Raw genomic sequence first — 27,555 nt, forward strand, 5'->3', positions numbered from 1 at the left:
ACCATGGCATTTATTAAAATGGATATTTGTGTGTGTGTGTATAAAATTAGGTTTATGTGTATCTGTACCAACTTTCTCTGGAACTAAGAAGTTTTACTTGACAGCTGATGTTGAGCACAGTGGCCTCCCCGGGGAGGCTGGAAACAAGCCTGTCACTGTGACAGTAATGGGAGGCGAGAAAAGCCAGGAGGAACAGAAGCAGAAGCCACCCTGCTTGAGGCCTGAGTCACGGTTCCTGGCAGCCACACTTCCTACCTGTAAATGACAAGAAGTCATGCTTCTCTGGTGGCAGTGATGACACCTGCAGCCCACCATTACTTTCCTGTTTTAAAACAATTACTTGAAAAAAATACTATCACCTCTGCTTTATAAGAAGGAAGAAGAGTAACTAAATGTTTCCACTTTTCTCTCTCTCAATTTCTATCTAATGAACTGGGAACAAAATTCTTTTGTTTTTATTTTCCACCTGAGTCAACCAGGACATTTAATTACAGATTAGAATTAGACACATGTAAATGGCACTTCCAGATTCTTCTTTTTCTAGTCACTGACATTACTAGGGGAAGGACTGACTCCATGATTTGAGAGCCCAGTGTGAAATGAAATAAAAAATTTCAGGACAGGGACAGCAGAGCCTCAATGCAAGCACAGGCCCTTCTACCATGAGGTCCTAGGAGACCATGCAACTTGTGAGTTATTGAAGCCAGCCCTGATTATGTGTATAAGCTATGTGCCTGTTTATTGTTCAAGTTTCCTTTCATTAGCGCTGTTTCCAAGAATGTGCAAAGCTGGAGGCAAAAACACTTCATTGTTCCATGTAGGAGGTGCAGTTGAGTCACCTTCCTCATTCCACCTGCACTCAACGGACAAGGCCTCTGGGGTACCAGAGAAGCTGTCTCCGAGCTGTCTTGCTGGCTGGGCCTACTGCCAATCAGGACCTGGGTTTGGTGACAGACCAATCACCCTAACGACCTTGAATCTGCACTCCCTGGCCATATAACTCCTCCCTCTTCTTCTCTCTCCATCCTCAGCTCTCCTCAATTAACCTATGAATAACATCCTTGAGAACTATTCAGAATGGCTTTATAAAGAACTATTTGCCTTTTCTGTACAAGCAAAGACACATCAGTAGAATCTTAAGGACAGGGCAATTTCTCTATACTAAAAAAATTAGAAATGCCCTTTCCCAATTAAAAAGTACTCTGAGGAAATAATATAAAGTCACAACATTAAGTTCAGAGATGTTTGTTTTTCAAAAATGAAAAGGCATTTCATAAACTTTTAAAATCCACTGGAGACATGAAGGAGTCATATGCTAATTAATTACACTGTATTTGTTTTGCTTGGATTGTTCTTTAAATCTTTCCTTTTTATTTTTAAATATTTTATATATTTCTTTTTTGAGAGAGGGGACGGGAAGGAGAAAGAGTGGGAGAGAAATATCAATGTATGGTTGCCTCTCATGTGTCCCCTACTGGGGACCTGGCCTGCAACCCAGGCATGTGCCCTGACTGGGAATCAAACGGGCCAGGCCATCCTCTGCTTCACAGTCCCACGCTCAATCCACTGAGCTACACCAGCCAGGGCTGATCTTTCCTTTTTTTTAACTTTCTAAAATGTGTGTATCTTGGCCCACTGCATGTGTCTGGATTCACAGACGGTCTGGGTTTTTATCCAGTTTCTACAAGTTACTAGCCGTGTGACCTTCAGTAAACTAAGTGCTTGGTGTCTCAAACATTCTTATCTGTAAAATAAGCTAATAGAAATATTTTACAGTATAAACTTCATGCATTTCAATCACTTGAAATAACACCTGAAATATGGTAAGGCCTCAGTCATGGTAATGAGAACAGCAACTATTGTTATAGAGTTACATTGTTGCTGTCTTCCCCTCTGCAGGTCTCAATCTCCTTGAAAATATTCTGTGTCCTATAGTTCAGTGCCTGGGACATCATAGCCATTCACTAAATATTTATTGATTGGGGATAGTTGTTTTGATTTTGTTAGATTATTTTTATGGTAGATGAAAAACCAATCTCTTGATATTTAATTAACCTAAATAGTTAATGAAAAGTAATTCCATTAACTTTTAATCCCTACATTCACAGAGAAGTATTAATAAATACAGAGCTTCATCAGTTTTTTGTGTTTTTTTTTCCATATCTGGCAGCACAGAATCTGGTTAGGCATACAGGTGGGGAACTTGGGGAACTTACTGTTATCTGGATGATTATGTGGAGAGAGCTTTTTTTTTTTTTTTTTGCTCAGTTCCCTTGAAAACAAATTTAATGATGCGTTGAGCCCAGAGAGCAACATGACCTAAGGCCAGCCGTCAGTAACGTCCAAGTGCAAAGTGAATAGCTGGCTTAGAATTTGGGGAATTCAAGACTTAAGGAGCATTTAATTATAAGAAATCACGGATCTTGCCTCCAAAAGGGTTTGACCTTGGAGAGCTACAAAAAACACCCCCCAGAGCCTCCTCTGCCATTTCCTAACTCACACCCACCCCATTCTATCATCTACAAGATTAACTGCAGTGTAGGTAGCTGCCTGGCCTCCTGCTCCGTAGCTGGCTAAATATCATTGCTGTAGCCAAATAAACAAACACAGTTTAAATCTTCTACTAAGAAACAGCCGCTCTAGCTCTAACATTGATTGTACCTATTTATGACAGACCAGGGTAAATATCTGATGTGAATAATTTTAAATGTGAAAAACAGACATTTTAAGAAATCAACTTTACCTTTTCAGAATTTGATTATATTTACAACACAATAAAATGAACACAGATTATATAAATATATTGGTACAAGAACATTTTAAAATAGCTCTCTCTAAAACTAATCTAGCTTGACTGGCAAGTTTAGGAAAAAGCATAATGAAGTAAACCTTATATCATAAAAGGAAAAATTTGGACTGTGACTTTATTTTAAGGAAAAAAGTTCATTTCCAAGAAATGCTTATCACATAACAGGATACCTTGTAGGTATAGAATGAAGTGCTAAACAGTCAATGTGCTTTTAATAAGCATCATAAGCTGAAAATGTATTCAAAGTTAGAATAACATAAAAAGACAAAATATATTGACTTACGTTATTTATTTAAACATATCTTATGCAAACCTTAATGCCAAGCTGTCTGAATGAGGAGGAAGAAAGAACAAGCATACAGGTGCTGAGCATTGGGAAACTTACAAATATTGTATCTGACATTCCACAAACAATGTATGATTATAGTTACAACGATAAAGACTATTTAATTATTTATCATTTATCATCTGAATACACTATGGTAATAGCTATGGAATTTATTTTTATGAAAAGGTCAAGAAGAATGTATACTTTTGCATAAAAATATGTTTGTGTAACTCAAGAAACAATGGTTTAACTGGTGTTTTATTTTCCATATCTTTGTTAACGTGAGTGCATCTGAATATCATTAATTGTAAGACTAAATTTTCAAAATCCATCTGTCCCTCAATATTTTGGGAATATTCTTGTATAAATCTCCTGCAAAAATAACCATAGTAGAAAAAAATAAATCTAAGTTCTGGCTTTGTTATTTGTTCTCTTTTTTTTTTCACAGAGAAATCATTATAATGCCTGAAAATCTATGTCTCCGTTTTTGCTGTAAACATTGAGAACCTATTTTTTTTTAAGAAAACGCATTCTAAGGGCTATGATAAGGAATAGTTTGTCTTTCAAAGGACTGAACTACAGCACCTCATTTGTTTCGATCTTTTTTCTTTCTTTCATTAGTGACTGCCCCAGAGAAGGTTATGAACAAATAATACAAGATAATTTATTCATCCATCATGTAAAAATCAGAATGATAATAAAATTTTTCCAGCAATGAACTTCTCCTTTATTTTGAATTTTAATATTATAATAACAGGTAGTGCTAACTAAATTGGTGTCCTGTATCATTAGTTTATTTATCAAGCTGGTAGTCACTAACCCAAGTGTTGCAATTGATTGTTTATTTCAGTAATTGGAAAAATCTGGATATCATTTCTTTGTTTCAAGTTACCTTTGAATCAGTTTTCTGAAAGGAATGGCTTGCTCTACTAGGCAGAAAGTATTGTACAAAGGTGCTTCTCCAGCTATGTCAATGGGTATTAGCAAGTAAATCTTAGGCCAAATTAACTTGGTCAGTCTGAGGAGCCAGTGCCTGGCAGTTCCCTGGAGCCGGTCTACCAGCTGCTGGAAGTGATAAGATGAAGTTTTCCTGGCTCGTCTTCCTATGGTAAAGTTACTTTAGTCAGACTTCCACTTAGTGGCTAAAGGTCACTAAAGGTCAGTGAAACTTACACTGACACACTTAGAAGTATCTTCTCATTTATAAATAGTTCAATCTGGTTTTATTTTTCAAGATCTCGCTTACAGATGCTTCCAAACAGTTTCATTTGACTACTCTGAGATCACTGATGAATTATGATAGAAGTTGCTTTTGTACATATATGCTTCCTCCCTATTTTATATTTATTCAACTGACTCTCTGACCTGGACCTATGTGTTATAGTCACGTGCTGGACATATGCTTATAATATGTTGTTAAAATAAAAGCACACATTGCAAAATATTTGCATACCATGACCCCATATTTTAAAGAAACACATATTACACGATGTGCTATATATTAAATCTGTAACATGCAAAGTATTATGTTATAATAGCATTTAAGGTATTACTATTTTCTCTGAGGAGTGAAATGGTAGCTATTTTTTGAAATGGTAGATATATTTTCTGTTTCCTCTAGCTTCTGAATAAGGAATATTACTCTAATTGGAAACCAAATGTTGCTTTAAAACAGTCTCATCCTGACTATTTTGTTGGTCAAAATTAGTGGGAAATTTATCCTCCAGTTTAAATGTATATTTAAAATGTACACATTATAATAACAAATAGATAAAGTAGTGTAGCCTAGAGTGTCTTAAATAATGGTGGGTTTGGTTTCAACTACATCTTAACACAGCATTTGCTTTATTCATTTTTGATTGCTTATTTTAGATTGTTGAGTAGAAGAAAAAGTTACTGTAGGAAATTTAAAATGTAGAGATGGTGAACAATAACAAAATAAAAGAAAGTAAAAATTACCAACAATCTCATTATCAGGCTGTATAAACATTTTAAAGAAACATTATAGAAAAGCAATTTTGCTACTATAGCTCTATAGCTCCTGGTCAATTTTATAGTTATAACAAAAAATGAGAAATTCTGATTATTTATTAATTGCTTATTAGCTAAACTAATTTTACTTAGCAGAGGAGTTTAAATAATTAATCAGTTACCAAAATATTATTTTTGAGAAAGTAAAGCTTCTCAGTTGATTTATTGTACTCTCTTCAGATAAAATAATTTAATTTATAAATGAAGGATCAATTAAAACATTTTAGGATTCTCATCAACTACAATGTCACTTTCAGAATTCTTATATGTGATTATTACTGTTATTTTTCATGTTATTGAATCGTTATCATATTCTCCATCCATATTTACCTGCCTATTTTGACACTACTAGGTGAATATGTGTGTATTCTAAGGGAATATTTGTACAACTTCTTAAATAATTTCTTTTTAATTTTTTTTTACTGGACACTTTCATAATGCATAAAAAATCTGTACCAGCAATTCTGTTATGCCATTTTAATGTGTTAGTTCTATAATACTTAGGTGTTAGTTTTCACATATATAAACTATCTTCTTTTCTCAAAGTGAAATGTAAACATTTCAGAATTCTTCAGGTTTCCTAATAGTGCACAATTGTTTGCATTGGAAATTTCTTGATTTCCAAAACTGGCTGATTTTTCCATCTATCTGACTATTTAATAAGGAAATTTCTTGGGCTACCTACATTCTTCCCATGTGAATTTAAAAAGAGAATTGATAAACTTTACCTTAAATACTACATTTCCAAGGAAATTTTAATCATCATAATCATGCATAGAAAAAGACAATTAACTTTGAAATTTATTTCAATAGTACTATGCATAAAATATTTCAAGTCTATATTGAAACTGATCACCTGGGAAGGGTAACGGCAGGGTGAAGAATTCTCACAAGTGTATGAATGATGCATCCAAAGAACAAATAACAACAGATAAACCAAGCACAGTAAAGATAACAGTAACTTAAATACTCTTAGAATGTATTACTTTACCTTTGGGGGAAACAAGTTTTCCTAATGTACTTCTTATCCATCTTGCTCTTTGCTCCCGTTGGTAACAAGTGAAAGAAACGGAGAAGAGCTCTGAGCACACTGAACAGTTCAATTTCCAAATTCTTTGACGATCCCCTGCATTTCCCCCCTGATTTAAAGAGACCGGACCCCTTGACTTATACACCATCTGTTAGCCATTATTATGTTGAAGAAATTGCAATCCATATAGTAAAAACATTTTTCATCAGACAACCTAGAGAAAAGATACTTGTTTGGAAAGCCTGCTGCTCCTCCGTACCTTGAGGGGCGTATATTGTGTACCCTCCCTGCTCCAATTAGAGGTTCTTGGCTCACCCATGGACATCAGCCCCCAAAGCTAAAATCCAATCAATGGCTTATGACGTGGCATGATTTGAAATTTCTGCTCAAGGGAACAAGGATAGGTAATGAATCCGCTAATTCTCTGTCTAGAGGAGTTTGAATACAGAACATATACAGAGTCACTAGTACAGCAGCAGCAAAAATCCAAAATATATGCACAGGAAAAAGCAGTGAATAGAGATCACGAAGTAGGAGACACTGGGAGTAAGCAGAAGACATGAAAAAATAGAAGCTATAAGCAGTACTACCTCCTACCAATAAATTAGTGAACAAAGAAGAAAGAAACTCAAGACTATGAGGAAAGTAGCAGATATTTAGAAGCCAGATTTTTCTAATTAAACAACAAACAGAAACATCTAACCGCACCACAACAGGCTGTGGTCTTTTACACTTGAAGACATGTGGTTGTGTGAAAGAAACATTCCTTTCCACAGGAACCAAGGAAATCTCAAGTTCAAATTTATCTCTCCTGAAACTTTGTAGGCTTCTCTGACAATATCTAGCTAGGCCATTGTCATAATGCCAACTTTCAGTGATGAGAGAGAATTGTATGAACTGGGTCAGTGCTAATCTGGAGTTTTGCATTACCGTGAGCACAGCACTCTGCAATAGCAATAAGAAAGTGCTTTAGATGAAAATTAATAATTGAGCCTGATTTCAAGATGAATTCTTAACCTGCACAAAAGACTGATCTAAAACCCTGCAGCATTTTATATATGCATATAAACAATGAGCTTATATTATTCCCTAAAATAGACCCCAAGTCTTTGATTTATCAAGCCCTCATATTGTAATTTTTCCAATCTATGTAGCCACTTAAATGTGTAAGAAAAAACTGCACCTTTTTATAATTCCCCCAAATTTTAAATGCAGATAATGCAAATGAGCTTCCCTTAAATTTTATTCTAATTTTGATGTTTTTCTAAAGACTCATAGTTACGTGCCAACTCTCTTCATCTGTTTTAGCTATTTGATTTTCACCAGAAATCTCTAGTCTCTATATTTTATATGCAATTTCTCAGATTTTTGCTAAAAAAATTTTATTTACTGCCTTTTAAAAAATCTTCTTAGTATATACTTTCAGCTTGAAAAAGACAAAATAAAAAATGACAGTAATGAAGAAACAAAAGAAAGCAACTCATACCCCAGGAAGATGAACTAACTGCACGTCCCTGAGGGGCGATGAGGGACAGAGCTCTACAAATCAAGCAACTGGCTGCCATGGAGAGGTGGAGGGAGAGGCTCCCTGCGCAGCTCTCTGCTCTTAGGTGCTGGGCCACTGCTCTGAACTGAGCATTGGCTTCATGTTAACAAGGGTCAACCCCCGGAAATTTCCTCATATCTTTTTAAGTGGCCTGCCAAGTGTCAGCCCGATCAAAGCCACCTAATATGGCTTACGTGCCCCTGGTTGACCTTTTGCAGTCTTTTATTGCTTTCCATTTTTTATCTACATAACAACTGGTGAGAACTACTGTCTAGTTGATCTTTTCTTTCTGGTAATAAAATGATAATACAAAGATATTGCCCACTCTAGACATCTATCATAGTGCGTTTTCCAATAACAGACTACTGAGAGCATTTCTTCATCACGTCCCAGGTAAACGTGAGGTTAAGTATTTTCCCCTCCAATACTTAAACACAGAACTGAAAATAAAAGGAGTTACATGCTAATCCTTGACACTGTTCACATGAACGTCATCTGCAATTTTATGGTCTCTGCAATTCACTCTCTCTTAGATAAACCATTTTCTGTGAGGCCAAACATACTTGAAAGGTCTGCCAAATAAAATGTTTTTCAACTCCAGAAGAGTTTTTATTCTTTTTAGAAAATAAGAGAAAAGAGAACAGGAGAAAACAACATTGGGAATGGAGCAGTAGGAAGGGTAAATCTTGGTAGGAAGAAAGAGCAGGAAAGAAGAAAAAGAGACACATATAAAGGCATAAAGAAACCAAAAATAATGCAGGCAAGCAAAACAAGCATTAGAGACCATGAATTTATTAAAATCCATTTTTATACGGATGCAGAGGTGGCTTCCTGTGGGCAGTAAGTACATCCTGCAAACCATGCCATTGTTTGAAAAGACAAAACGAAACAGAAAAAGAAAAAGCAAGCCATCAGAACAAAATCTTCCCTTGCATTCACTACATATTTAAAGTAGTTATTAATGTGATGATTAGGACTCACCTATAGCTGATAGGAGCAAGTTTAGTTTTCAAATTTTCAATGCATTTAAAACTTCAAAGATTATAGCACTAACCATTTTAAAAGTTACAGAAAAAGGGAGAGAAAAAAATCGGAACTATTGAAACACGCAGTAGACCCCTACAAAGACCAAATTTTCAAGAAAATGTAAACACATAGCCTAATCAGTTTGGATTTATTGTTGAGAGGTATCAGGCATCAAACTGAGACGGTCATGGTCATGGTGCCTCCAAGTGACCAGGGTATCAGGCTATGGTGGTAGACAGAAATAGTGCAGAATAAGACCAATGGTAAGTAGAGACCCTATTAACAATGCATTTGAGAAAATTTTATAAGGTGTAGAAATCTGAAAACAGTTAATATTATGGAATAGGCAAGAGACTGTCAAACACTCACCTTTTTACACAAACAATTCATGTGTTGGTCACAAAAGTACTTAGTCACTATGACTTGGATTTTGCTGGTAATAATGTGTTAATGAATAGTTTGCGTCACCATATATTTCTACAATAATGATTTTATATAAAATACTCAACAACATGCCTTGTTTTGCTAATTCAAATAAGTTTCTTTCTTTATGTTAAAAGAATATGACTTACAATTCTTTCCCATCTACGTTTATTGAAGTGCCCCTCACTGTCCAGGGGAGAAATTTTGTATATTCAAAGAGGATGGTTCTTTTACCAACTTCCATATAAATTTACTTTATGATGGTAGATTGTTGTTTTCCACATTGGAGTTAATTAAACAGGAAAGAGCAATCTGATTGTCCCTTTATTCTTACCCCATACAGAGGAGATTGGAGAACCCTAGATAATACATTTCTCTGCTTGACTCCCAGTCCATGAATCTGCTAACACTGACCTCAATCTAATTCCAATTTGCAGATAACAAATATATTTTAGCAGTGATATAAGCTAATGGGCATCAAAGAACTGAGATTGGTCAGGGACTGTGTTCAGGGACATTCTGTTTGTAATCTGAAAGATAAAAGGGTGTATTTTGACAATGACATGACCACTATTCACAGAGATGGATTTCTTAAAAAAGTATCCTCTCTACACACAAAAATAAGCTTTTGATTTTTAAATGAAAATAAGCTATCTCCCTCCATTTAAAAAGTCTTGACAGCGTTTCCTATTGGGGGGAATCTTGGCAACAAAGAATCTGACAGAGATAGTCTTTGGAATTCAAATCTGCCCTTTCTCAAAAGAACCTTAACAAAAGGCTGTGACCTCGCCTGTCCGTGAAATCTAAACTACTGACATAGGAAGGGCTGAAAAAGAAATGTATCTGCCATCTCTTATCATCTCACAGGTCTAACGCACATAGCTAGACCTTCCCCCTCACCTACTACCTGCTCTTCAATAGTCAAGATCAGACAGCCTGATACTATGTATCATTTCTTTTGCGTATCAGGTAACATTTGTTGTAATCTGTGTGTGTGTGGGGGGGGGGGGGTTACAGTGGAGGTAAGGGAGGAAGGCACCACGGTAGAAAACAGAGCAATTCTCAGGAAGTACAGAGAAATTTGGGAAGGTTTTCATTAAAAAATAATTTAAAGTAATTCTCAATGCAACATAATTTTCAATGCAAGATAATCTTTATATTATAGTTTCTCTATTCCAGTGGAAATATTCTTAGAAGACATCAATTAAGATATTTCATATTAATCTCACAATACAGTTGTTATCTTAGGTGTGCTGTACATTTTAGAGATGGCAGCAGTATACAGCTGTGATTTAATAAACATACATTCATGTCCGTTTCTTGCACACTTAACTCAAAGGCATACCTGTAATAAATTATTAACCTACAAATCGTACTGCAATTGATATATATTTTTTACTTTTTATGGGGTAGAAAATGCACTCCAGGTGGAAATCTGCTTAGCTACTGTGAGTTAGATTTGCATTATTAGATACATAAATTATTTCCACTCCTCAGAGTAGTAACATGAATTCTTGGTAGAACTTGGGGTTCTTGCTAAAGCTGCCCATGATTCCCCAGATAAAGCAGAGGCAAAGGAAATAAAAATGTTACCTGATCACTGAGTGCTCTTCCCAGGGACTGCTGTCAACTTAAGGCGTTTGCAGTCTGGTCCAAGGTGCGCATAGAAAGCTCACATTCACTCAATTAAAGTAACTTAAATGTAACACGTGCTCCTCAAAAGGTGGAAGATTCGACTAACCAGCAAAGAAATGTGTTCTTAAAGATATAATTCTGTGTAATATTGAGAGGAAAAATGACTGCTTATTATCAGACTCTTATAAGCCAAATGGTGTCTAGTCGTTAGACTACAAAGATGCATTTCAAAAATTAATATAGGTAGCTGAGGACCACAGTTTAGACACAATTCATTGGGTAAATTTTCATCAAATACTAGAGTTTATGCAGTTAGATTTTGTAAATTTGAAAATTCATGCTTATTATAAAAGTACATAAGGAAGTCTTTTCTCACATGGGTTTTCTCAGATTCAGGGAGAATCAAGAACATCTCTAGCTGTGTTAAGGCTCCAATCTGGCCTCAGAAACTATTTTGTGAGTTGCCACTTTGCCTGTGCCCAGGGCTGAAGGCAAACTGGAGCACGGCATTGACCTGCAAAGCCTGTGCTCCTTTCAGAAAGTATGGGAGGGAAGGAGAGATGGGGTTTGAGAGCAATTGTGCAGTTGAAAAATTCCACTGATACTTGCATGGGAATTCTGACAGAGTATTTTAGGAGCTGTTCTGTTGGAGACAATTTTTCATGTTTTACATGGTAGTTTACCAATTTCATTTTTCTGAAGTCATGGTTCAGTTACCATTTTATATGGCTATGGGTAGAAAGGCCCACATTTTTGGCTACTTTTAAATGAATATTAAAATATTTAAAGACATAACTGAGTTATAAGACACACAGTGTTTGAACTAATATATATTTCATTAGATAAAGCTGCTCATTTTTTAAATTTAAGATCAGCATCTACTCCTCAGAGGATGGACTGTCGCTACTTGAAAATACAGCCAAGGTTTGGGGAAGAGACTCCATCAACTCACATTCAGCATTTTCCAAGGATATAATTTTTTTTTTACTGATTATGAAATGAGACTTTAGAAGTTTGTTAGAACCATTTTACTGAAATAGCTAATGATTCTGTTATCATTGGTGGAGATTCCTTAATGTGGTCAGCAAAACCTGGAAAAGAACAATCTAAATATTCATGTGAAGAAATAAAACACATTTAAGATAAGGCTACAACTCAAAATAAAATCACAGTCCTTATATCCTTTCGGGTCCCCTAGTCCACAATCAAATAGAACTCAGTCCATGCATCTTTTCTGACTCGTCACTTGGCATGCACATCACAGATTTGAGGGGTTTTAGTTACTTTTGCAGATATATGGTTAGGATGTAAAAATTCATCATGTAAATAATCGTAATGAACAAGAGAAACTTCTTTAGACAAATAATTTTCTGTATATATGTAACTTGAAAAAAACACATTATTCTCTGTAAAACTGGTTGAATTTAAAAGGATTTAATACTCTCAACATTAAAGGAATTATATGTTTTTCTGTATTTGAGTTAAGAGAGAAAAACTACTGGTAAGGAAAGAGAAAAAAGACTCAAAGTATGTTCTCCAAATTTGGTCAAGAAGAGAGCTACAGGAGTCCATGGTCTGGCAAAATATAAATGCTACTTCCCTTATCCAAAGGTCTACAGAGGCATTTATACCTCATGTTAAAAAATATCGGTCACCTCTTTTGACACTTAGAGGTAGGAATGGCAGTGGTTAAATCTTTAACTGGACAGATTTCAAAATGAATTTTTACAACCCAGATGATGGACTGGTATACTTCAAAAGTGAATTCATGAGTTTTATAAACACCTTTCTCTCTTTCCCTCTCTCTCTCTCTCTCTTGCCTTGACTAGCTTACATCATAATGGAGGAATAACATTTTAAAAATTTTGAATAGGCACTTACTGGAATTACAGTTAATCCTGATACAATCTAGATGGGGAAGAATAGATGAAAAATGAAAATTTATCCTTCAAGGTAATAGCTGCAGACATCCAATAAAATCACAGTCCACCCTTCCGGGGACAGACACATGCAAATATGGCCACTCCATATCATTTATGCTTTACATAGCTCTAGAACCCAGATTCATTGTTATAAAACTTCACTATTGGAAACAACAATAAAAGATTTTTAAAAAATGGCCAATTCAAACAAAGCTACATGGTGACAAATCTAAGTGAAATAAAGAATTGTCAACTGTCAAAGATGCTTGGCTTAGACTGGGTGCAACTTTCTCCCCATGTGTGAAAGAACATATCATTGTTTTCAACATAATTAAAAAGTGCTCCGTCACAATGGGGTGTAGGTGCAAGCTCAGCTAGGCTCAGACATCTTGGACCTCCAAAATCTAAGATCCCACAAAGGCCAACAGAGTCCTTTAGAATTATGGTGGTTAATGGAGAGCAAGTTGAAATTATTCTCACCTCATCGTAATTTTTTTTTTTTTTTTTGGTTTTGTGCGGGCAAACAGGTAACAGCCCAATGCTGCCTGGATTCTATGCCTTGTATTAATCGGAGGAGGAAAGAAACACTGTATGTCTCTTTTAGAAATCCTAGCGGCTAAGTAGTGTCATTCTCCAGAACACGCAAGCCTGTGCCTCTCTTCCGAGCTAACAATCTTATCTCTATGCAGTAAGTGTCACGGTTAACACTGCTATTGATTTTCCCTTTCTTATCCTTGCTTCTTATATAAAAGCAGATTCTCTAAGAATAGGATGAAATGAATAACACAGACTGTGATTAGAAGGGTTATCTTTAAAGGACTACATGGGATGTTTTATGTTTATTTTATGTATAGATAAATATTTGCTGCTTTTGGTAGTAGTATTTAGTGCCTTTGGGGAACACAATAAATATAAACCTAGATTCTGTTCCCATGTAGCTGAGTTTGTCATGTGTCGTCAACCGCATCAGAAAAGTGGTTGCAAACAGCCAAGGACCAGCACCTACACAACTCTTTCCACAGAATGCTTTGCTGTTGTACAATTCCCATAAGAGTTTTCTCTTTGGCTAGCAGCCAGCCCCTCCACGGTAATTAGGCAGTTTTGATTGGCTGTAGTAACCTATTATTGTCACTAGAGGGAACTCTAACAGAACAGTAAACAAGTGCTGTGTGTTCAGCAACCTTTAAAAACACTCTTATTACATAACTTAATTTAACTAATATTAATAGAATGTAATTGTATGCAATAAGATATCTGTGAAATACTTTTATATTTTATGAGCTACCATTCTGCCCAGCACAATTAGAAAATGTAGGTGAGGTTTCTATAAATGCCTCATCATATTTTACTACTCTTTTATCTATGTAGTTTCAAAATTTTCTGTTTATTCATTTTTTTATATTTATTAATTTTCATGTGTGTTTCTCACTTTCAGGAAATACAGTAAAACCTCATTAATTTGTACACCTCTTGGAGTTAGTTAATGGTCATACTGAAACCTATTGGGCAGATAGATTATTTATAACTCTTCATTCAGTATGAGCACAGATCACCTGAAAACAAAATAAACAAGTTCTGAAAGGTCAAGTTGAAGGAAAAAAACTGAGTCTAAGTACTTTACTATGGATTAATGGCACAACTTGCATGAAACAAATGTGCTAATTATGGATAATTCTTATCCTGCCATTAAAATGAACCTAGGAAGACCTTTCCTTAAGAGGATTTTTTTTCAGCCATGAATTTGTGTTTTTAAATGCCATTGAAGACAAAGCAGTTTAATTTTTGTTAATTCTACAATTTTCGTAATTCAGCCTTCCCTTCTCCCATGCTTCAGCTAGGTTGTTGAGGTTTTACTGTAGGGACTCTTTCTTCATTCTGTACCTAGGCAGGAAAGCATTATTTTCCTGTAGAAGAGCCTGTGTTTTGAGTGTTCTCGTGGCTGTTTGCTGAGGGCCGCAGACTTTGGGCATTGAAGGGTTGTGGATTGTTGTTGATAGCAAAATATCACCACAAAGTATCGCCAAACAGAAAAGATGGAGTACCACCAAGATGATTTTTGAAAGGAGAAGCCCAACAAACAGAAGAAAAGCTGCTGTTGACCTAAATCACAAAGTAGAAAATTGACATTTGGTGCATATTTTACCTCAGTAAGTGTATCTGAAAGGATATCATCTATAGCCAATCCGAATATCAGTAAATATGACAATAGGAAAATCAGTTTGTGGCATCTTTGCGCCTAATAATTTATATTTTCAGTTAACCTCATTGATATATATGGCTTCCCCTTTAAGAACTCTCAGTGGTAGAAGTCACAAAACAGTAAATTATGTTACAAACAACAACAACAACAAACAATAAAAGGATGCCCCAAAAACCTAAATTAATTGAAATGATGGAAATGAGACCATGAAGTGTGTTTTTTTTTTTAACTTTCCATGACAAACAGGCTACTTGATAAATGTTTGCAGGCAGAACTAAACAAAAAATGAAGAGTGTTAGTTCAGTGGGGGAGGGTGCGTGGTTACCTAGGTTGACCGTCAGTTTCACACGCCCTGCGTCCAGCTCCAGGCGGAGGGTGTCTGCCGAGTCTCTCGAGGTGGTTGCCATGAGAATGCCATACGCACGCTGGGATCGAAACCGTAAGGACACATCCTCAGCCTCTGTGTGCATGACCACGGGGAGCTGAATTTTCATAAACATGCTCCCATCATAGCTCAAAACAGTCGCCTCTACAGGTGAGAAAGAAATATGAACATTCTTGGTCAGTTTAGTACATTTACACTGGGAAAGGGAAAGCGTGACCTAGTCAGTCTTCTAGTTAGAAGGCAGAACTACAAACTCAGCTCATCTTCTTCCGAAATGAGCAAATTTTGTAAGCGGGAAAGGGAAGTCGCAGCAGGAGGAACTTCCTCTGTGAGGTATCTGCGCAGGTGCGGAAGAAGACAGGGCCACACTTTTCCTTTTGATTCCCACAGCACTTTCTGCCTGAATCGCGTTGATCATGTTGGATTATGAATGTTTAGGTATGTGTCTCTCTTCTCAAGAGAATAGATCGATTCTTTTGTGTATCCACAGTGTGAGCCTGGTTTGAAGCACTAGCAACTAATGCATTTTATATAATACATGGCTAGGCCACTGATTAGCCCTTTAAACTTAGCCTTGGCTACAAGAGGACCTTATCGGCTACAAGAGGATCTTTCAGTCCTTTGTTCACCTCGCAAGTCCCAGACTTGGGACTTAATTCTAAGAGCAATTAATTGGCACTTAAAAAATATCTGTAAGCACAACCTTGGTATCCTGAAAACATTAAGCTATCACCCAAATGTCAGTTACTATGCCCCGTGGTGATACTGCATAAGGATGGCAGGGACTGAAGAGCTCGTGTGGTGTGTGCTACTAAAACTGATGTGGATTGCTTTAATAGGGACGCTGCTTAATACAGTACGGAATGCATGAAAGAGTAAATAGCAAAAACTGTTGATCACAAACCGACTGCTTTAAGAAGTCGTCAGCACCCCTGAATGTTAAACACCATATGGCCATAGAACGCTGCAAAACAAGCATGAGTCATGCTGCCTTCTTATTGGTTCCAATAACTCAGGGTCCCATTTAACACAAGAAAAACGACCTCGATTTAAAATAAACTAGGAAATTCTCATTATCTTGCCTACGTACATGACACAGCAATTAACTTTACTAATGCAACTGTGTTTATTATTAAGACTGCGCTTCTGAAGTTGTGGTTTTTGCAAGTTTATTCTTCAAACAGGGAGGAAAGTCATGAGACTGAACACACATCCAGAACCGATCAACCGCCTGCACTCTTTTCCGTCTACCTTGGGACTCAGAGGCTCTCCTCAACTCACATGCTCATGCCCCCTAATACTTATTAATGCCCCTGACCTCTCTCTCAAGCTCCACCACCCATCACTCACCCATTTGTTGAACATCTCCAAACTGGGTATGATAGGAACCTCATGAAACTATTCACTCCCTCCCCAAATCAAACTCATCATGTTTCTTCTCTAATGTTTTGCATCTTGGTAAAGAACATAAGCCCACTGGTCAGACTTTCTCCTTTCTGATCTCTCTCTTACCTTCTCTGCCATGTCCAATCTATTTGCAACTCTATAATTCTTGAAGGCACTAATTCCAATCCACTCCCTGAATCCACTAATCCTTACCCTTTCCACTAAAGGACCTCAGACTCTGCTCCCATCTCTCACCTCTGTCACTATCAGTCTCCCAACTTCCCCAACTTCCATGCTTTCTCCCTGCACAGAGCAGCCAAGTTAAACTTTAAAGTAAATCAGATTCTATCCCTTTATTGCTTAAACAATCCCACACCTCCCACAATAGATTTCCAGTGCAATCAGAATAAAATCTGTATCCCTTTTTAAAAAATCTTTGTGTGTGGTCTGGCCCCAGTCTGTCTCTCTGACCTCAGCTTTTACCATCACCATCCCACCTTGTTTAGCAAACTCCAGCCACTGATTTCAACTCGCAAGTATTTGCATTCTGTCTTAGAAGGTTTCACTCCATTCATTCTCTCTGCAGCATAGAGAAAGAAGGAGCTACTACCTTTTGCAACAACATGGATGGAACTGGAAAGCATTATGCTCAGTGAAATAGGCCAGGTGCTGAAAGACAAATACCATATGATCTCACCTTTAACAGGAAGCTAAACAACAAAACAAACAAGCAAGCAGAATTAAAAAACAAAGACACTGAAATAGAGAACAAGGGGACAGTGACCAGAGGGGAGAAGGAAGGGAAGTTAAGGGGGAAAAGGGGGAGGGATTTGGAGGAACAAATAGAAAGGACACAGGGATGAGAACTAAGGAGGGTGGAAATGGGAGGGAGGTGGGGAGCAAGGGGCGGGGGAGGCTGGGATGGGAGAAATAGACAAAAAAAACTGTACTTGAAAAATAACTAAATAAAATTAATTAAAATAAAAAAGAGAAGGTTTCACTCCAGATCTTTATATGGCTGGTTCCTTCAACATTTAGGTCTCTGGTCACATGCTGCTTCGGACAGGCATGCTGCGAACACCCAGTAATCCCCTCTAGGGAGTCTATATCTATTTACCATTTAATTTTTTAATTAACATTTGGTTTTTGTTTGTATAGCATTATCCGCTTTTGGCCTTTAACATGTAAGTGTTGAAGTGTCATGAGGGCAGGCGTTGGATTCTCCCGTTCACTGTTCTGTCAGCAGCTGCGAGTCCCCGAGGTGCCAGGCACACAGGAGAGTCTCCATAAACATTTACTGAATCAGTGATTGCACTCAATACTGAAGATAAGTGAGAGGGTTTCCTTCAGTCTGGCTATCAAGCTTACATGTACGCACGCTAAAGAAATGAAGTGTTTGTTTTGCCTATTGTAAGTAGACCCTAATTTTGGTAGTGAATATGAACAAAATATTTACTAAAGTCTACTTTGAGGTCCATAATTGTGCTGAAAACAATAGATTAGGAAAGGGGTCTGCTTACCAAAATAGGGGTCCCATGGCTAGGCACTGACCTAAGCACTGGAAAACGTAACATAATCTTCTTAAAATAGAGTGATTCCAGATCATACTATATATTATGTTATATTAGATAAGAAGTTTCCTAAATGGATGTAATATCACAAAATACATTATTTGGTGCAGAAAATCTAGTGGTAGTTGCTAAAAAAATAATTAAAACATGACTGCAGAGTTGCAGGGGAATCTAAAAAGAAAAGTGTTTCTAGTATAATTTTTAAAGAAACTCGGTCTTTAATATCGCTTATTGTGAAATACAACCAACCATTGTCCCTATCTATAAAACAATATTTGAAATAAAAGTTCAAAAGCAATTATCAATTGTTCAGTTATTGTGCTGTCATACAGATAAAAGTACTAAAATATTTTTTTAGTTCTGTTCAATTTATTTAGCCTGTAAATCTGGTCTCTATTATTTAATAATCATATTTTTAAATGATCTCATATTCTATAAAATGTCACTTAATTTGATTAAAAGGTAAGGAAGGGGAACATCCTTTTAGAAATACAGAAGTCAGACAATGGATCCTAAAGTATGAAATACAATACAAAGGAGAAAAATAATTAGGATCATTGGCCTTTAGCATTTTCAAAAAGCTGCAGGAATTTAAAAAAAAAACAGTAAAGTAATAAAACTTGACAGCCCCCAAGTGCCATTTTAAACAATTCTCAGTGTGAAAATAACTTGTTCATAAACAACAAATAAATGTCTAAATTATTCCTCATCATTAGAGTTAATTTTTAATTAGACAAGAAATTGAAAATGGGCAAGGCTGTAGTCTAGAGTCACCAAATAAATGGTCACCAACATTCTGACATTTGAAGGTTATGTCATTTGGCAGCATATTTTAACATGGGTCACATTATTCTATCACTAAGAACACAAAAGTGTTCTTTAAAAGGCTAATTCCAACGCAGTACTTCCCCGTGGGGGAGAAAAAGTTTCCATTTTGTCTCCTCGGCCTCCGTCTCCCTTGTCATTAAGTTTGATCAATTTGCTCCTCTGTGTCATTCCTTCTCGCGGTCTAAAGTGCACACCTGTGCTCAGTTTTGCCGAAAGGCAGTCACAATTTGTGATCAACGATGAAAATCAGACAGGGAGCCAAATTATAGTGCTCTGACATCTGTCCCGCCATCTGTTAGAGTTTTAACAAACAAGTGTACAGTAGACCTCTGATTACATCATATACGTACAACCAAGAATAACTTCCATATGAACAAGTCTCTACAAAGTCCTAGTTTCATTCAAAACAGAGCAGGAGGGAAAGCGCTGCACTTTATCTTCTGTTGAGCATTATTTATACAGTATTCTTCCCTATGGAATCAATACACATAAAGCAAGACACTACTTTTCTAAGTCGGCAGATACTCTCTTCTTTCTTATAAACACCTTTGCTTACTTAATGCAAAGTGAGGTTTCCTAGAATGAGACTATGACTTCACTGCTTATGCTGCATTGTCCATGGACTTGAACATGTTGTTTAACTACTTTGAATAATTATCTTTATAAATTATCAATTATTGCTCAGTGATAATAAAGTAGAAACTTTTTAAGTGCCTTTTTTTTTAACTTCAAGAGTTCTCAGTCAGCTCTTACATGGTCAACAATCTTATGTGATTAGAGATCACCTACAGAAAATCCCTTTCTTTTGAACTGGAAACCCCGAGGGCTGGGCATGATCTTGCATTGACTGAACAAGGGCATCGCTGGGGAGAAGCCAAGTTTTGAGCTATTGAGCATGACAGGCATCCCCCATCACCCTGTTCTCAGGAGACACCATAATGTGAGCAAGAAAATTAATTCTGAAAAGCAAAGTCTTCTGACAATACGCTACTGGGTAGTCCAGAAACAAAAAACGCACTAAAATGACCATTCCCTTCTCAACAGCAACCTGGAGACAGACAAATCTGTAGAAATTTCCAGCCACTTGTCAGATAAAAGTGTATGCTGACTCCCAGTGATGAAGTCTGCTATTAAATGCTCATCTGCAAATGTGCCTGTGCCTGCTCCCCTTCTTTTAATTATATAAATGTTCCCCTTCCCTCGTTTGGACTCAGGAAAGAAGCCTTGCAGTTTCTCTATTTTTATTTTTGCCACATGCAGTAGCAGAATGCTGCCACAGGGGGGTACACCATGCATATTTCACCAAAGGCTTTCCTGACTCCTGCGACAGTTCCCTTACAGCCTTCTCCAGCTTCACTTGAGCAGGAGGCACCAGAGAGTCTGAAAGCTCTCTGAGTGACTACAATTAAAACAAAATCTTAAATCATATAGCTCTGCTAAACACACATTATGTCTAAATGCAAGACGTCCTATAAGCTTTGTCACTCTGTTGCTGTTCTCACTGGCACCTTTTGGCAACTTCTAAAAACTAATCTATATACAAACAAACAGATTTGAAGGAAACATGAGAAGAGGAAATTTACAGAGACTATGCAGCGTGTGAATGAAAACTGCAACTGCGCAGAAATGGCTAACCTCTAATGGCAAAGCACAGCAATTGCAATTAGATACCCGGGGAATGAGTGAATCTGTGTGATTAAAGCATCTACCCACCTATTGATGTGTCTAATTGTGCAACAGAACAGTGGTTGTATTTTTGGTAGGTAATTTAAGATCCTTATTAGATTATTAGGTTATTTTTATTAGTTTTCATATTAATTAATGTTAATAACACGAACCTCCTTGGTAAGATTAAGAATCAATCACATGTCAACTTTGGATTCAGAAAATTACCATTTTTTCTTTAGAAAGTGTTAGCTGAAATGAATTAAACTATTATAGAAATAAAGGGGGGAAGACTAAATAAATATTCATGGCTGAAAAATAGATGTTGGTTACTTTGAGGTTAATGGCTCGTAGAGCAATGTTATGTAGAGTGTGAGAGGACAATGGAAAAACTCATCAATATTTTTTCATATCGATTTTTTGTTCCACTGTTGAAAATGAGTGGCAGTGGGTGTAGAGACTAAAGCATTTATCTGACACTGTTAGGTTGATAGAAGGACATGCTTAGACCTATTTTTCTGCTATTTCTTCCTTTGGTCTACAGATGAACTGTGACAGCTATCACCCTTCCCTCTTCCTTTAACCCTCCTCCTTCTGATGGGAGAGGAAAAGAAGGGCGAAAATGTAGCTCTGCTTCCCAATAGAGAAGGAAATGGAAGTACCTGCTCAGAGTTTCAACAGGTACACGAAGCCTTTATGAAATGAGTAAATGAATCTTCTCTGATCGGTTAGGTCCAACGCAAAGGTAAGTAAGTGCCTTTGAAAGTGGGGTGCACTTCTGAAAATGTTGGTGTAACCTGGGTGATTTAAAGTCAGCTTGCTTTTCAAATTTCAAACTTGGGTAAGTTGACTCAAGTACAATGAGCAGGCTAACCTAAGTCTCATGCAAGAGTGTCAGGGAAGTTGCAACTTCTAGCTGAGCTTACTGCACGTGCTATTTTCTTTGGGGGGAAGCATAGATATTAGCACTGGATGCCATAAATGTCTGACTCATGCATTCTTTACTTTCTAGTGTCCTGAAATTGAAAAACTGGGCAAAAAAGAAAAACAGTTATTGTCTATGCACCTCAGGCTCATACCCTAGAGGATACAAAAGATCCAAATATTCACTCCCACAATATATGTAAAGAGCTGTTTTCCCAGAATCAGTTCCCTTGAAAATCATTAAGGACTCATCACTAATGTGTCAAGTGTGGCCGCTCAGCTTGCAGAGAATTTACTTCAGCAGAACACACATTATGTTTCTGCGGTCCATTTAAAGTTTAAGGTCAATATTTAATATGTTTTTCAACTCAGGGGAGTCACCTACCTCTCTCACAGGACCTGCCAAGATAGCCTGTTCCGGAACAATCGCAGACATATCTGTTCCACCCATCCCTGCACATGCCATTGTTTTTGCAAGGGTTGCTAAGGCACGGTTTTGCTGTTTCCCTTGAGCAGGAGGGCTTCACTCCAGCAGTACTTTGAACTTCAGCCATTTGCCGGATATCTTTGCTCTGGCCGTCGATGAACAAATCTCTGATGCAGCCCACGTAGCCATAGTTGAGCAGAGCAGTCCACACCTCAGTGGGGAAGACGAGGCCGGCTTTATTTTCGGGCAAGCCCCCCAGGTACAACTCATCGTCCAGGTCCAGAATCTCACTCTCCCCGGGAGCCGTGTAGGGTGTGCGCAGCGTGTTGACAGAAATGGTACCTATGGCAAAAATGAGAGACACAGATCTTTACATCATGTTCTAGATATCATCCTTTCTCTCTTTCATCTGCTTGAGGGTGAACTCCTTGAGGGCACATTTTTGTTTTTATTTTTATTCCTAGTGTCATATACTTCTCAGTGGAATACACAGAAACCCAGGGAATTAAGTGACTTTAGAAATAATGCAGACTGTAAGTAAAAATGCTTCTTCAGGCATACCTTGTTTTATTGAATTCTGCTTTATTGCATGTCACAGATGTTGCATATTTTACAAAATAAAGGCAAGGCCCTATACCAGCAAAAAGATTATGGCTCCCTTTATTGGGATACTCACTTCATTGTGGTGGTCCGATACCAAATCCATACCTCTCTGAGGTATGATTGTATTTGCCTTGGTGATAAAATTCAAAGTGCACAGCAAACAAAGAGTGTGTGTCAGCCTCTAACAGTTTATCCATGGAAGGAAGGAAGGAAGGAAGGAAGGAAGGAAGGAAGGAAGGAAGGAAGGAAGGAAGGAAGGAAGGAAGGAAGGAAGGAAGGAAGGAAGGGAAGGGAAGGAGAAATTAGCATTTTATACCATGCTCTAGTCAAAAAGAAAGAGAAGGAAAAAAACTGACATTCTATACCACTCTGTGGAATAAAGTCAGGCAGACTGACTTGATTGCCTTTACTTAGTACAATAGTTTGACAGATTATTTATGTCTAAACCTAACTTCATCATTCTTAGCCATATGAATCTATCAATCAACTGTTAAGGTCTCAGTTAACTCATTCCTAATATGGGCATAATAATATGACCTACCTCATGTAGTTACTCTGAGCATGAAGTAAAATAATACTAGTAAATATCCAGTTTATAATAAGCACTGAATAAATGCTGTGTGCCATGATTAATCACAAGAACTGAGTCAAATTTGCTGTCTACTTTTTTAAAAAAAAACAAACCAGCTATTCACTTGAGTGGATAAGTTTCTTTCCCCTCACTACAAATATGAGGAAAAATAATTCTATTAGTTTATAAATATATATGAACCCTGGCCCTAAGCCTAAAATGAAGAGTAGTCATTCACCTGGGGATCACAGAAAATACAATTGTGGAATATATTAGAAGAAAAAAATGAAAGACAGAAGGCAGATTTAATCAGAACTCCCATCCTACACCAAATTCCAAAATTTACTCAAAATTCTACCCATATTCTATTTCCAGGAAGATTATTGTAAAGATTCAAATATGATACCAGACAAGGGCACCTCGCTGACCCATTACTAGATTATCTTAGACTTATCTCTCAGGTCCAGCCCATAAAACAGACCAGCAGGAACCTAAAGTGAGAAAGTGGATTAGAAAATGTCTGATGCAATGCCAGCCACTGACACAGAGCCTCGGGGTTGAGGGGCAGACACACAGGAGTGACCTGAAGACAAGACAGGTACAGAAGTAGGGCCAGGCAAGGAAAGTGTAGTGTCGGCAGGAAGATGCATCTCAGGTGTTTCACGGAATACCTAAGCCCCGCCCCAAGTAAAAATATGGCCTGTGATGAATGTGAACCCACATCTAACTAAGGACACCGGGCTGCCTTTCTCTGTGTCATGCCCAGGAGCACTCCAAATCCCAGCAGAAGGCGCACTCCTCAATGTAGGCAGGGTAATGGGATCTGTCTTCATGAGGGAGAAGGGCATGGGAGCCGCTGACAGAGGCCGTGCAGGTGGCCAAGTCATTAAGAAGACATTTGTCTCTCTAGACTTGCACAGAAAGGATTGAAGAAAGCTCCGAGGGGAGAAACACTCAAAGGTATTGCTATTTTGGCCTCCCAAACAAGGGAGCATAATAGGTATTTCAGAAGGAGGCAGGAAAGAGGGAGAAGGATGAAGTGCTTATTTTTACTGTTCGCATCTGTGGAAGCATCTAGAGGAAAACTCACTTTGCAGCATGTGTGTAGCATAAGATCCTACATAGAGAAAGATAAAGCATTTAGTTTGGGGGAAATGAAATACATAATTTTGAGAGGCAATGGTGAAACATGTAAATAGAATTTTATTATGTGTATTTTTGACTGTCCAAAAGAAGAAGTGGGTTAACAACTGATTCCCCTTGTCTGTAGCAGTTCATGTTAAGTTAGAAAATGATGAAACAGAGTAAGTGTATGAGAAAAGAAATGGTGGACATTAAAAAACTCCATATCATATGTGGTAAGCAAAGAGCGGTATGGAATGAACACAGTGACTAGTGTTTTTAGGCTAAACATGCCCCACTTCTGTTTTTCCAATTAGTTCAAGAAGGCTTGCTGGACATGAATATGTAATATTCAGAGAGAGAGAGAGAGAGAGAGCGTTGTTAAAAGTCACAGAGCAAGGGAACAATAGCAAAGTTTTACAGCATTGGGAATATGTTTTTAAAAATATGCAACTTTTCCCATAGACCTTTTTTATTCATGGATAAGCTTGTTCAGGGAACAAAAACAAAACACACTTGGAAAACTATTGTTCTCATTCATGAGTTCCAAGTCTGTCAGTGAGAGGATGCTTGAAGAATTCTTCAAATGAGGGAATTCACTGGCTGGCCCAACACCCACTCTCCCTGACTCTCCAAATAACCCGTAGCTCCGTACACCATGTAGTTTCCATACTCAACGTGTCTACACTCTGGGGGCCAAAGTGCTGCCAGGTGCTTCAGACGATTGTCCATGAACAGTCTGTCTGATGGTGAGAATGGAGTGGCTGGGTTCTAGATTTTGTTTATAGTATTTGAGGGCCTGTTTTGAAAAAAGTATTGCAAGAAATTCAGATACGCTTTTATGAATGTATTTGTGGCCAGAGGAAGATATTTACTATAACTTTCTGATTAGATGGGAGTTTTGGGACCACCACACCTAAAGTTAATTCAAACAATGATTGAGAGGTCACTGTCGTAAGGATAAGGATGATTTCCTTATAGCTCCTTGTTATCCCATTTGAGAGACAATTTTAGAACTTTCATGGGAAAAAGAAGCAATGAAAGATGGGAAAGAAACCAGAAGAATTATAATACAACTTCAACCCAAATACAATCCAAGGGGAATTCAAGCTTTAATTTAATCCTGGATTTAAGGTAAGGAGTCACATCAGTATATGCATGTATCAGGCATCATTCACTGGAATGTTCTGCACCCAAACGTAACAGAATGAAACAACTATAACTGAAAGTCAGCTGTTTTCTCTACATGCTTTGCCAATCCATATGTACTTATATTTTAAAAGGGAATCTTTGTAAAGGACATGGCCAAGAAAGGGAAAGTGTACAACTGATTTAAATAAAAATGGAAACGATTATTTTGTATTCTGAAGATTCACAGAACAACAACTTTATTTCAAATAACAATAAATTTTACTACTGAGTCAGCTATATATATTAATATTTTAGCCCATACATGTGAAAATCTGAAATACACACATTTCTGATAGGGGATTTGAATCCTAAATTCCTTAATGGTTTTATTATTGAAAACAATCAAAGAATATTTTCACCAAAGCTGAAGATTCATCACAGGATCACTTAATTCATTAAAACCAATTTAACTCACAAATATGAGCAAAGTGCAATTTCAACATTAAGGTTCCAAGCACCTATTTTATTATAATTGAGTTATAAAGACAGTGGTTAAAAAGAAAACATAAAATGAATATTTAAACCTTATTCATCAATAATGAAAGAAAATCAAGTAGTTGCGACACCTGTGTATATCAATAGAAAATGAGAATTTCCTAAAGGCTGAGGTATGAAGATATGCAAATAAATTTTTAAGAGGAAACAAAATTCTGGGTATATTATACTATTTTTTTCTAGTAACAACAAATATTCTTATGTTATCTTTAGAACTGTTTGACTATTTCATATATTCTACTCTCTCCCCTTATAAGTTACCTTTGAAGTTTCTGGTAAATTAAACATTTCATGTAAACACTGCCATATTTTGAGCTGTTAAATTTCGTAGAGGATGGTCATATTAGGGGAGTTATTTGGATCAGTGCTTTATGCTCCAATATTTAAGAATGAAAAGTACCCTGCTGTGTTATTTTACTTTTAAACAAAGAAAATGTCAGCTAAAACCAAATATATTTGTGTACATGAGTTTTATAATGTTAATGTAGGAATAACACTAACACATTAACATTTAAGTCTAGTTGTTTTCATGACATATGCAAAAGGTAACCAAGGTGCTAAACAAATGGCGTATGGCAAAACTAGGATTGCCGTTGTTCACTCAGAAAGAATACAGTTGTAAACAAATCACAGGACAAGAATAAACTGTTTCATGTACTCACAACTCAAAACTATTTTCTGCACCCTGTATTTAAGAATATTTATAAGCATAAATAATAAAGTCACATTTTATGTAACAGTATATGTATAAGGGGACAAACTTGAAACCTGTTCTTCATTATACAGGTGAAATCAACTATGCGATTTGATGGGGTATTTTTAACCTGTTAGTTTCTACTCTTGTTTTTTCCATCCAATTTGTCTTGGCAACTCCCCATCGAGAAGATAAGCTTACAGGATGAGGAGAAACATGAAGTAAAGGTGAGATTTAAAATAAGTCAATTTGGTTTCAAGTTTTAAATGACTATAAAAGTGTAAATGACTGGGAAGCAAGCAGGGAGAAGATAGTGCTCCATAATGGGAAATGCTTTTGCCTGGCCAGAGGAAACCAATTTTCATGCTCTAGCTTTGCAACTAACTAGCTAGCCACTTTAGCCAAATAATAGACTCATTTGGACTCATTGTGGCTCTCTGTGCAAAATAAAAAATTGACTGGATGGTCACTACCGTTCTTTTTTTAAATAAAAATTTTGAAGTTACTACTTGAACTAATTGTATCTATCTATAATTCTGATTCACCTTCTCCTTGCAGAAGAGAATCAGATCTTGCAAATGTAAAAATTTACTTGTAAAATTCATATTCCATTATATGGTATAATGCAATTTATCTAATCATTCCCATAATATAGATAGAACAAAAATAATGGTAACATTAACAATGGAAGTTTTGGAGTAATGGGATTATAAGTGGGTAATTCCTTCCTTCCTTCCTTCCTT

The 27,555-nt window shown here is 36.9% G+C and overlaps 1 protein-coding gene across 19 annotated transcripts in view; it reads right to left on the minus strand.

Annotated features, from left to right (window-relative positions):
- NRXN1 (neurexin 1) overlaps nt 1-27,555 on the minus strand; it is a 1,104,034-nt gene that overhangs the window by 578,025 nt on the left and 498,454 nt on the right. For 13 of the 19 annotated variants that reach the window (XM_053667086.1, XM_053667087.1, XM_037161195.2 and 10 more), the window contains 3 exons: nt 22,095-22,478; nt 15,276-15,479; nt 12,710-12,736 (listed from right to left, as the gene is read on the minus strand). In XM_053667086.1, the coding sequence (XP_053523061.1) occupies nt 12,710-12,736; nt 15,276-15,479; nt 22,095-22,478 (615 nt within the window). The remainder of the gene's footprint in view (nt 1-12,709; nt 12,737-15,275; nt 15,480-22,094; nt 22,479-27,555) is intronic. The other 6 variants (XM_037161205.2, XM_037161204.2, XM_037161202.2 and 3 more) reach the window with 1 other exon arrangement.

The sequence above is a fragment of the Artibeus jamaicensis genome, unplaced genomic scaffold (assembly GCF_021234435.1).
Source record: "Artibeus jamaicensis isolate MK-2021 breed Jamaican fruit bat unplaced genomic scaffold, CSHL_Jam_final contig_465, whole genome shotgun sequence".
In the NCBI taxonomy this organism is placed as follows: Eukaryota; Metazoa; Chordata; class Mammalia; order Chiroptera; family Phyllostomidae; genus Artibeus; species Artibeus jamaicensis.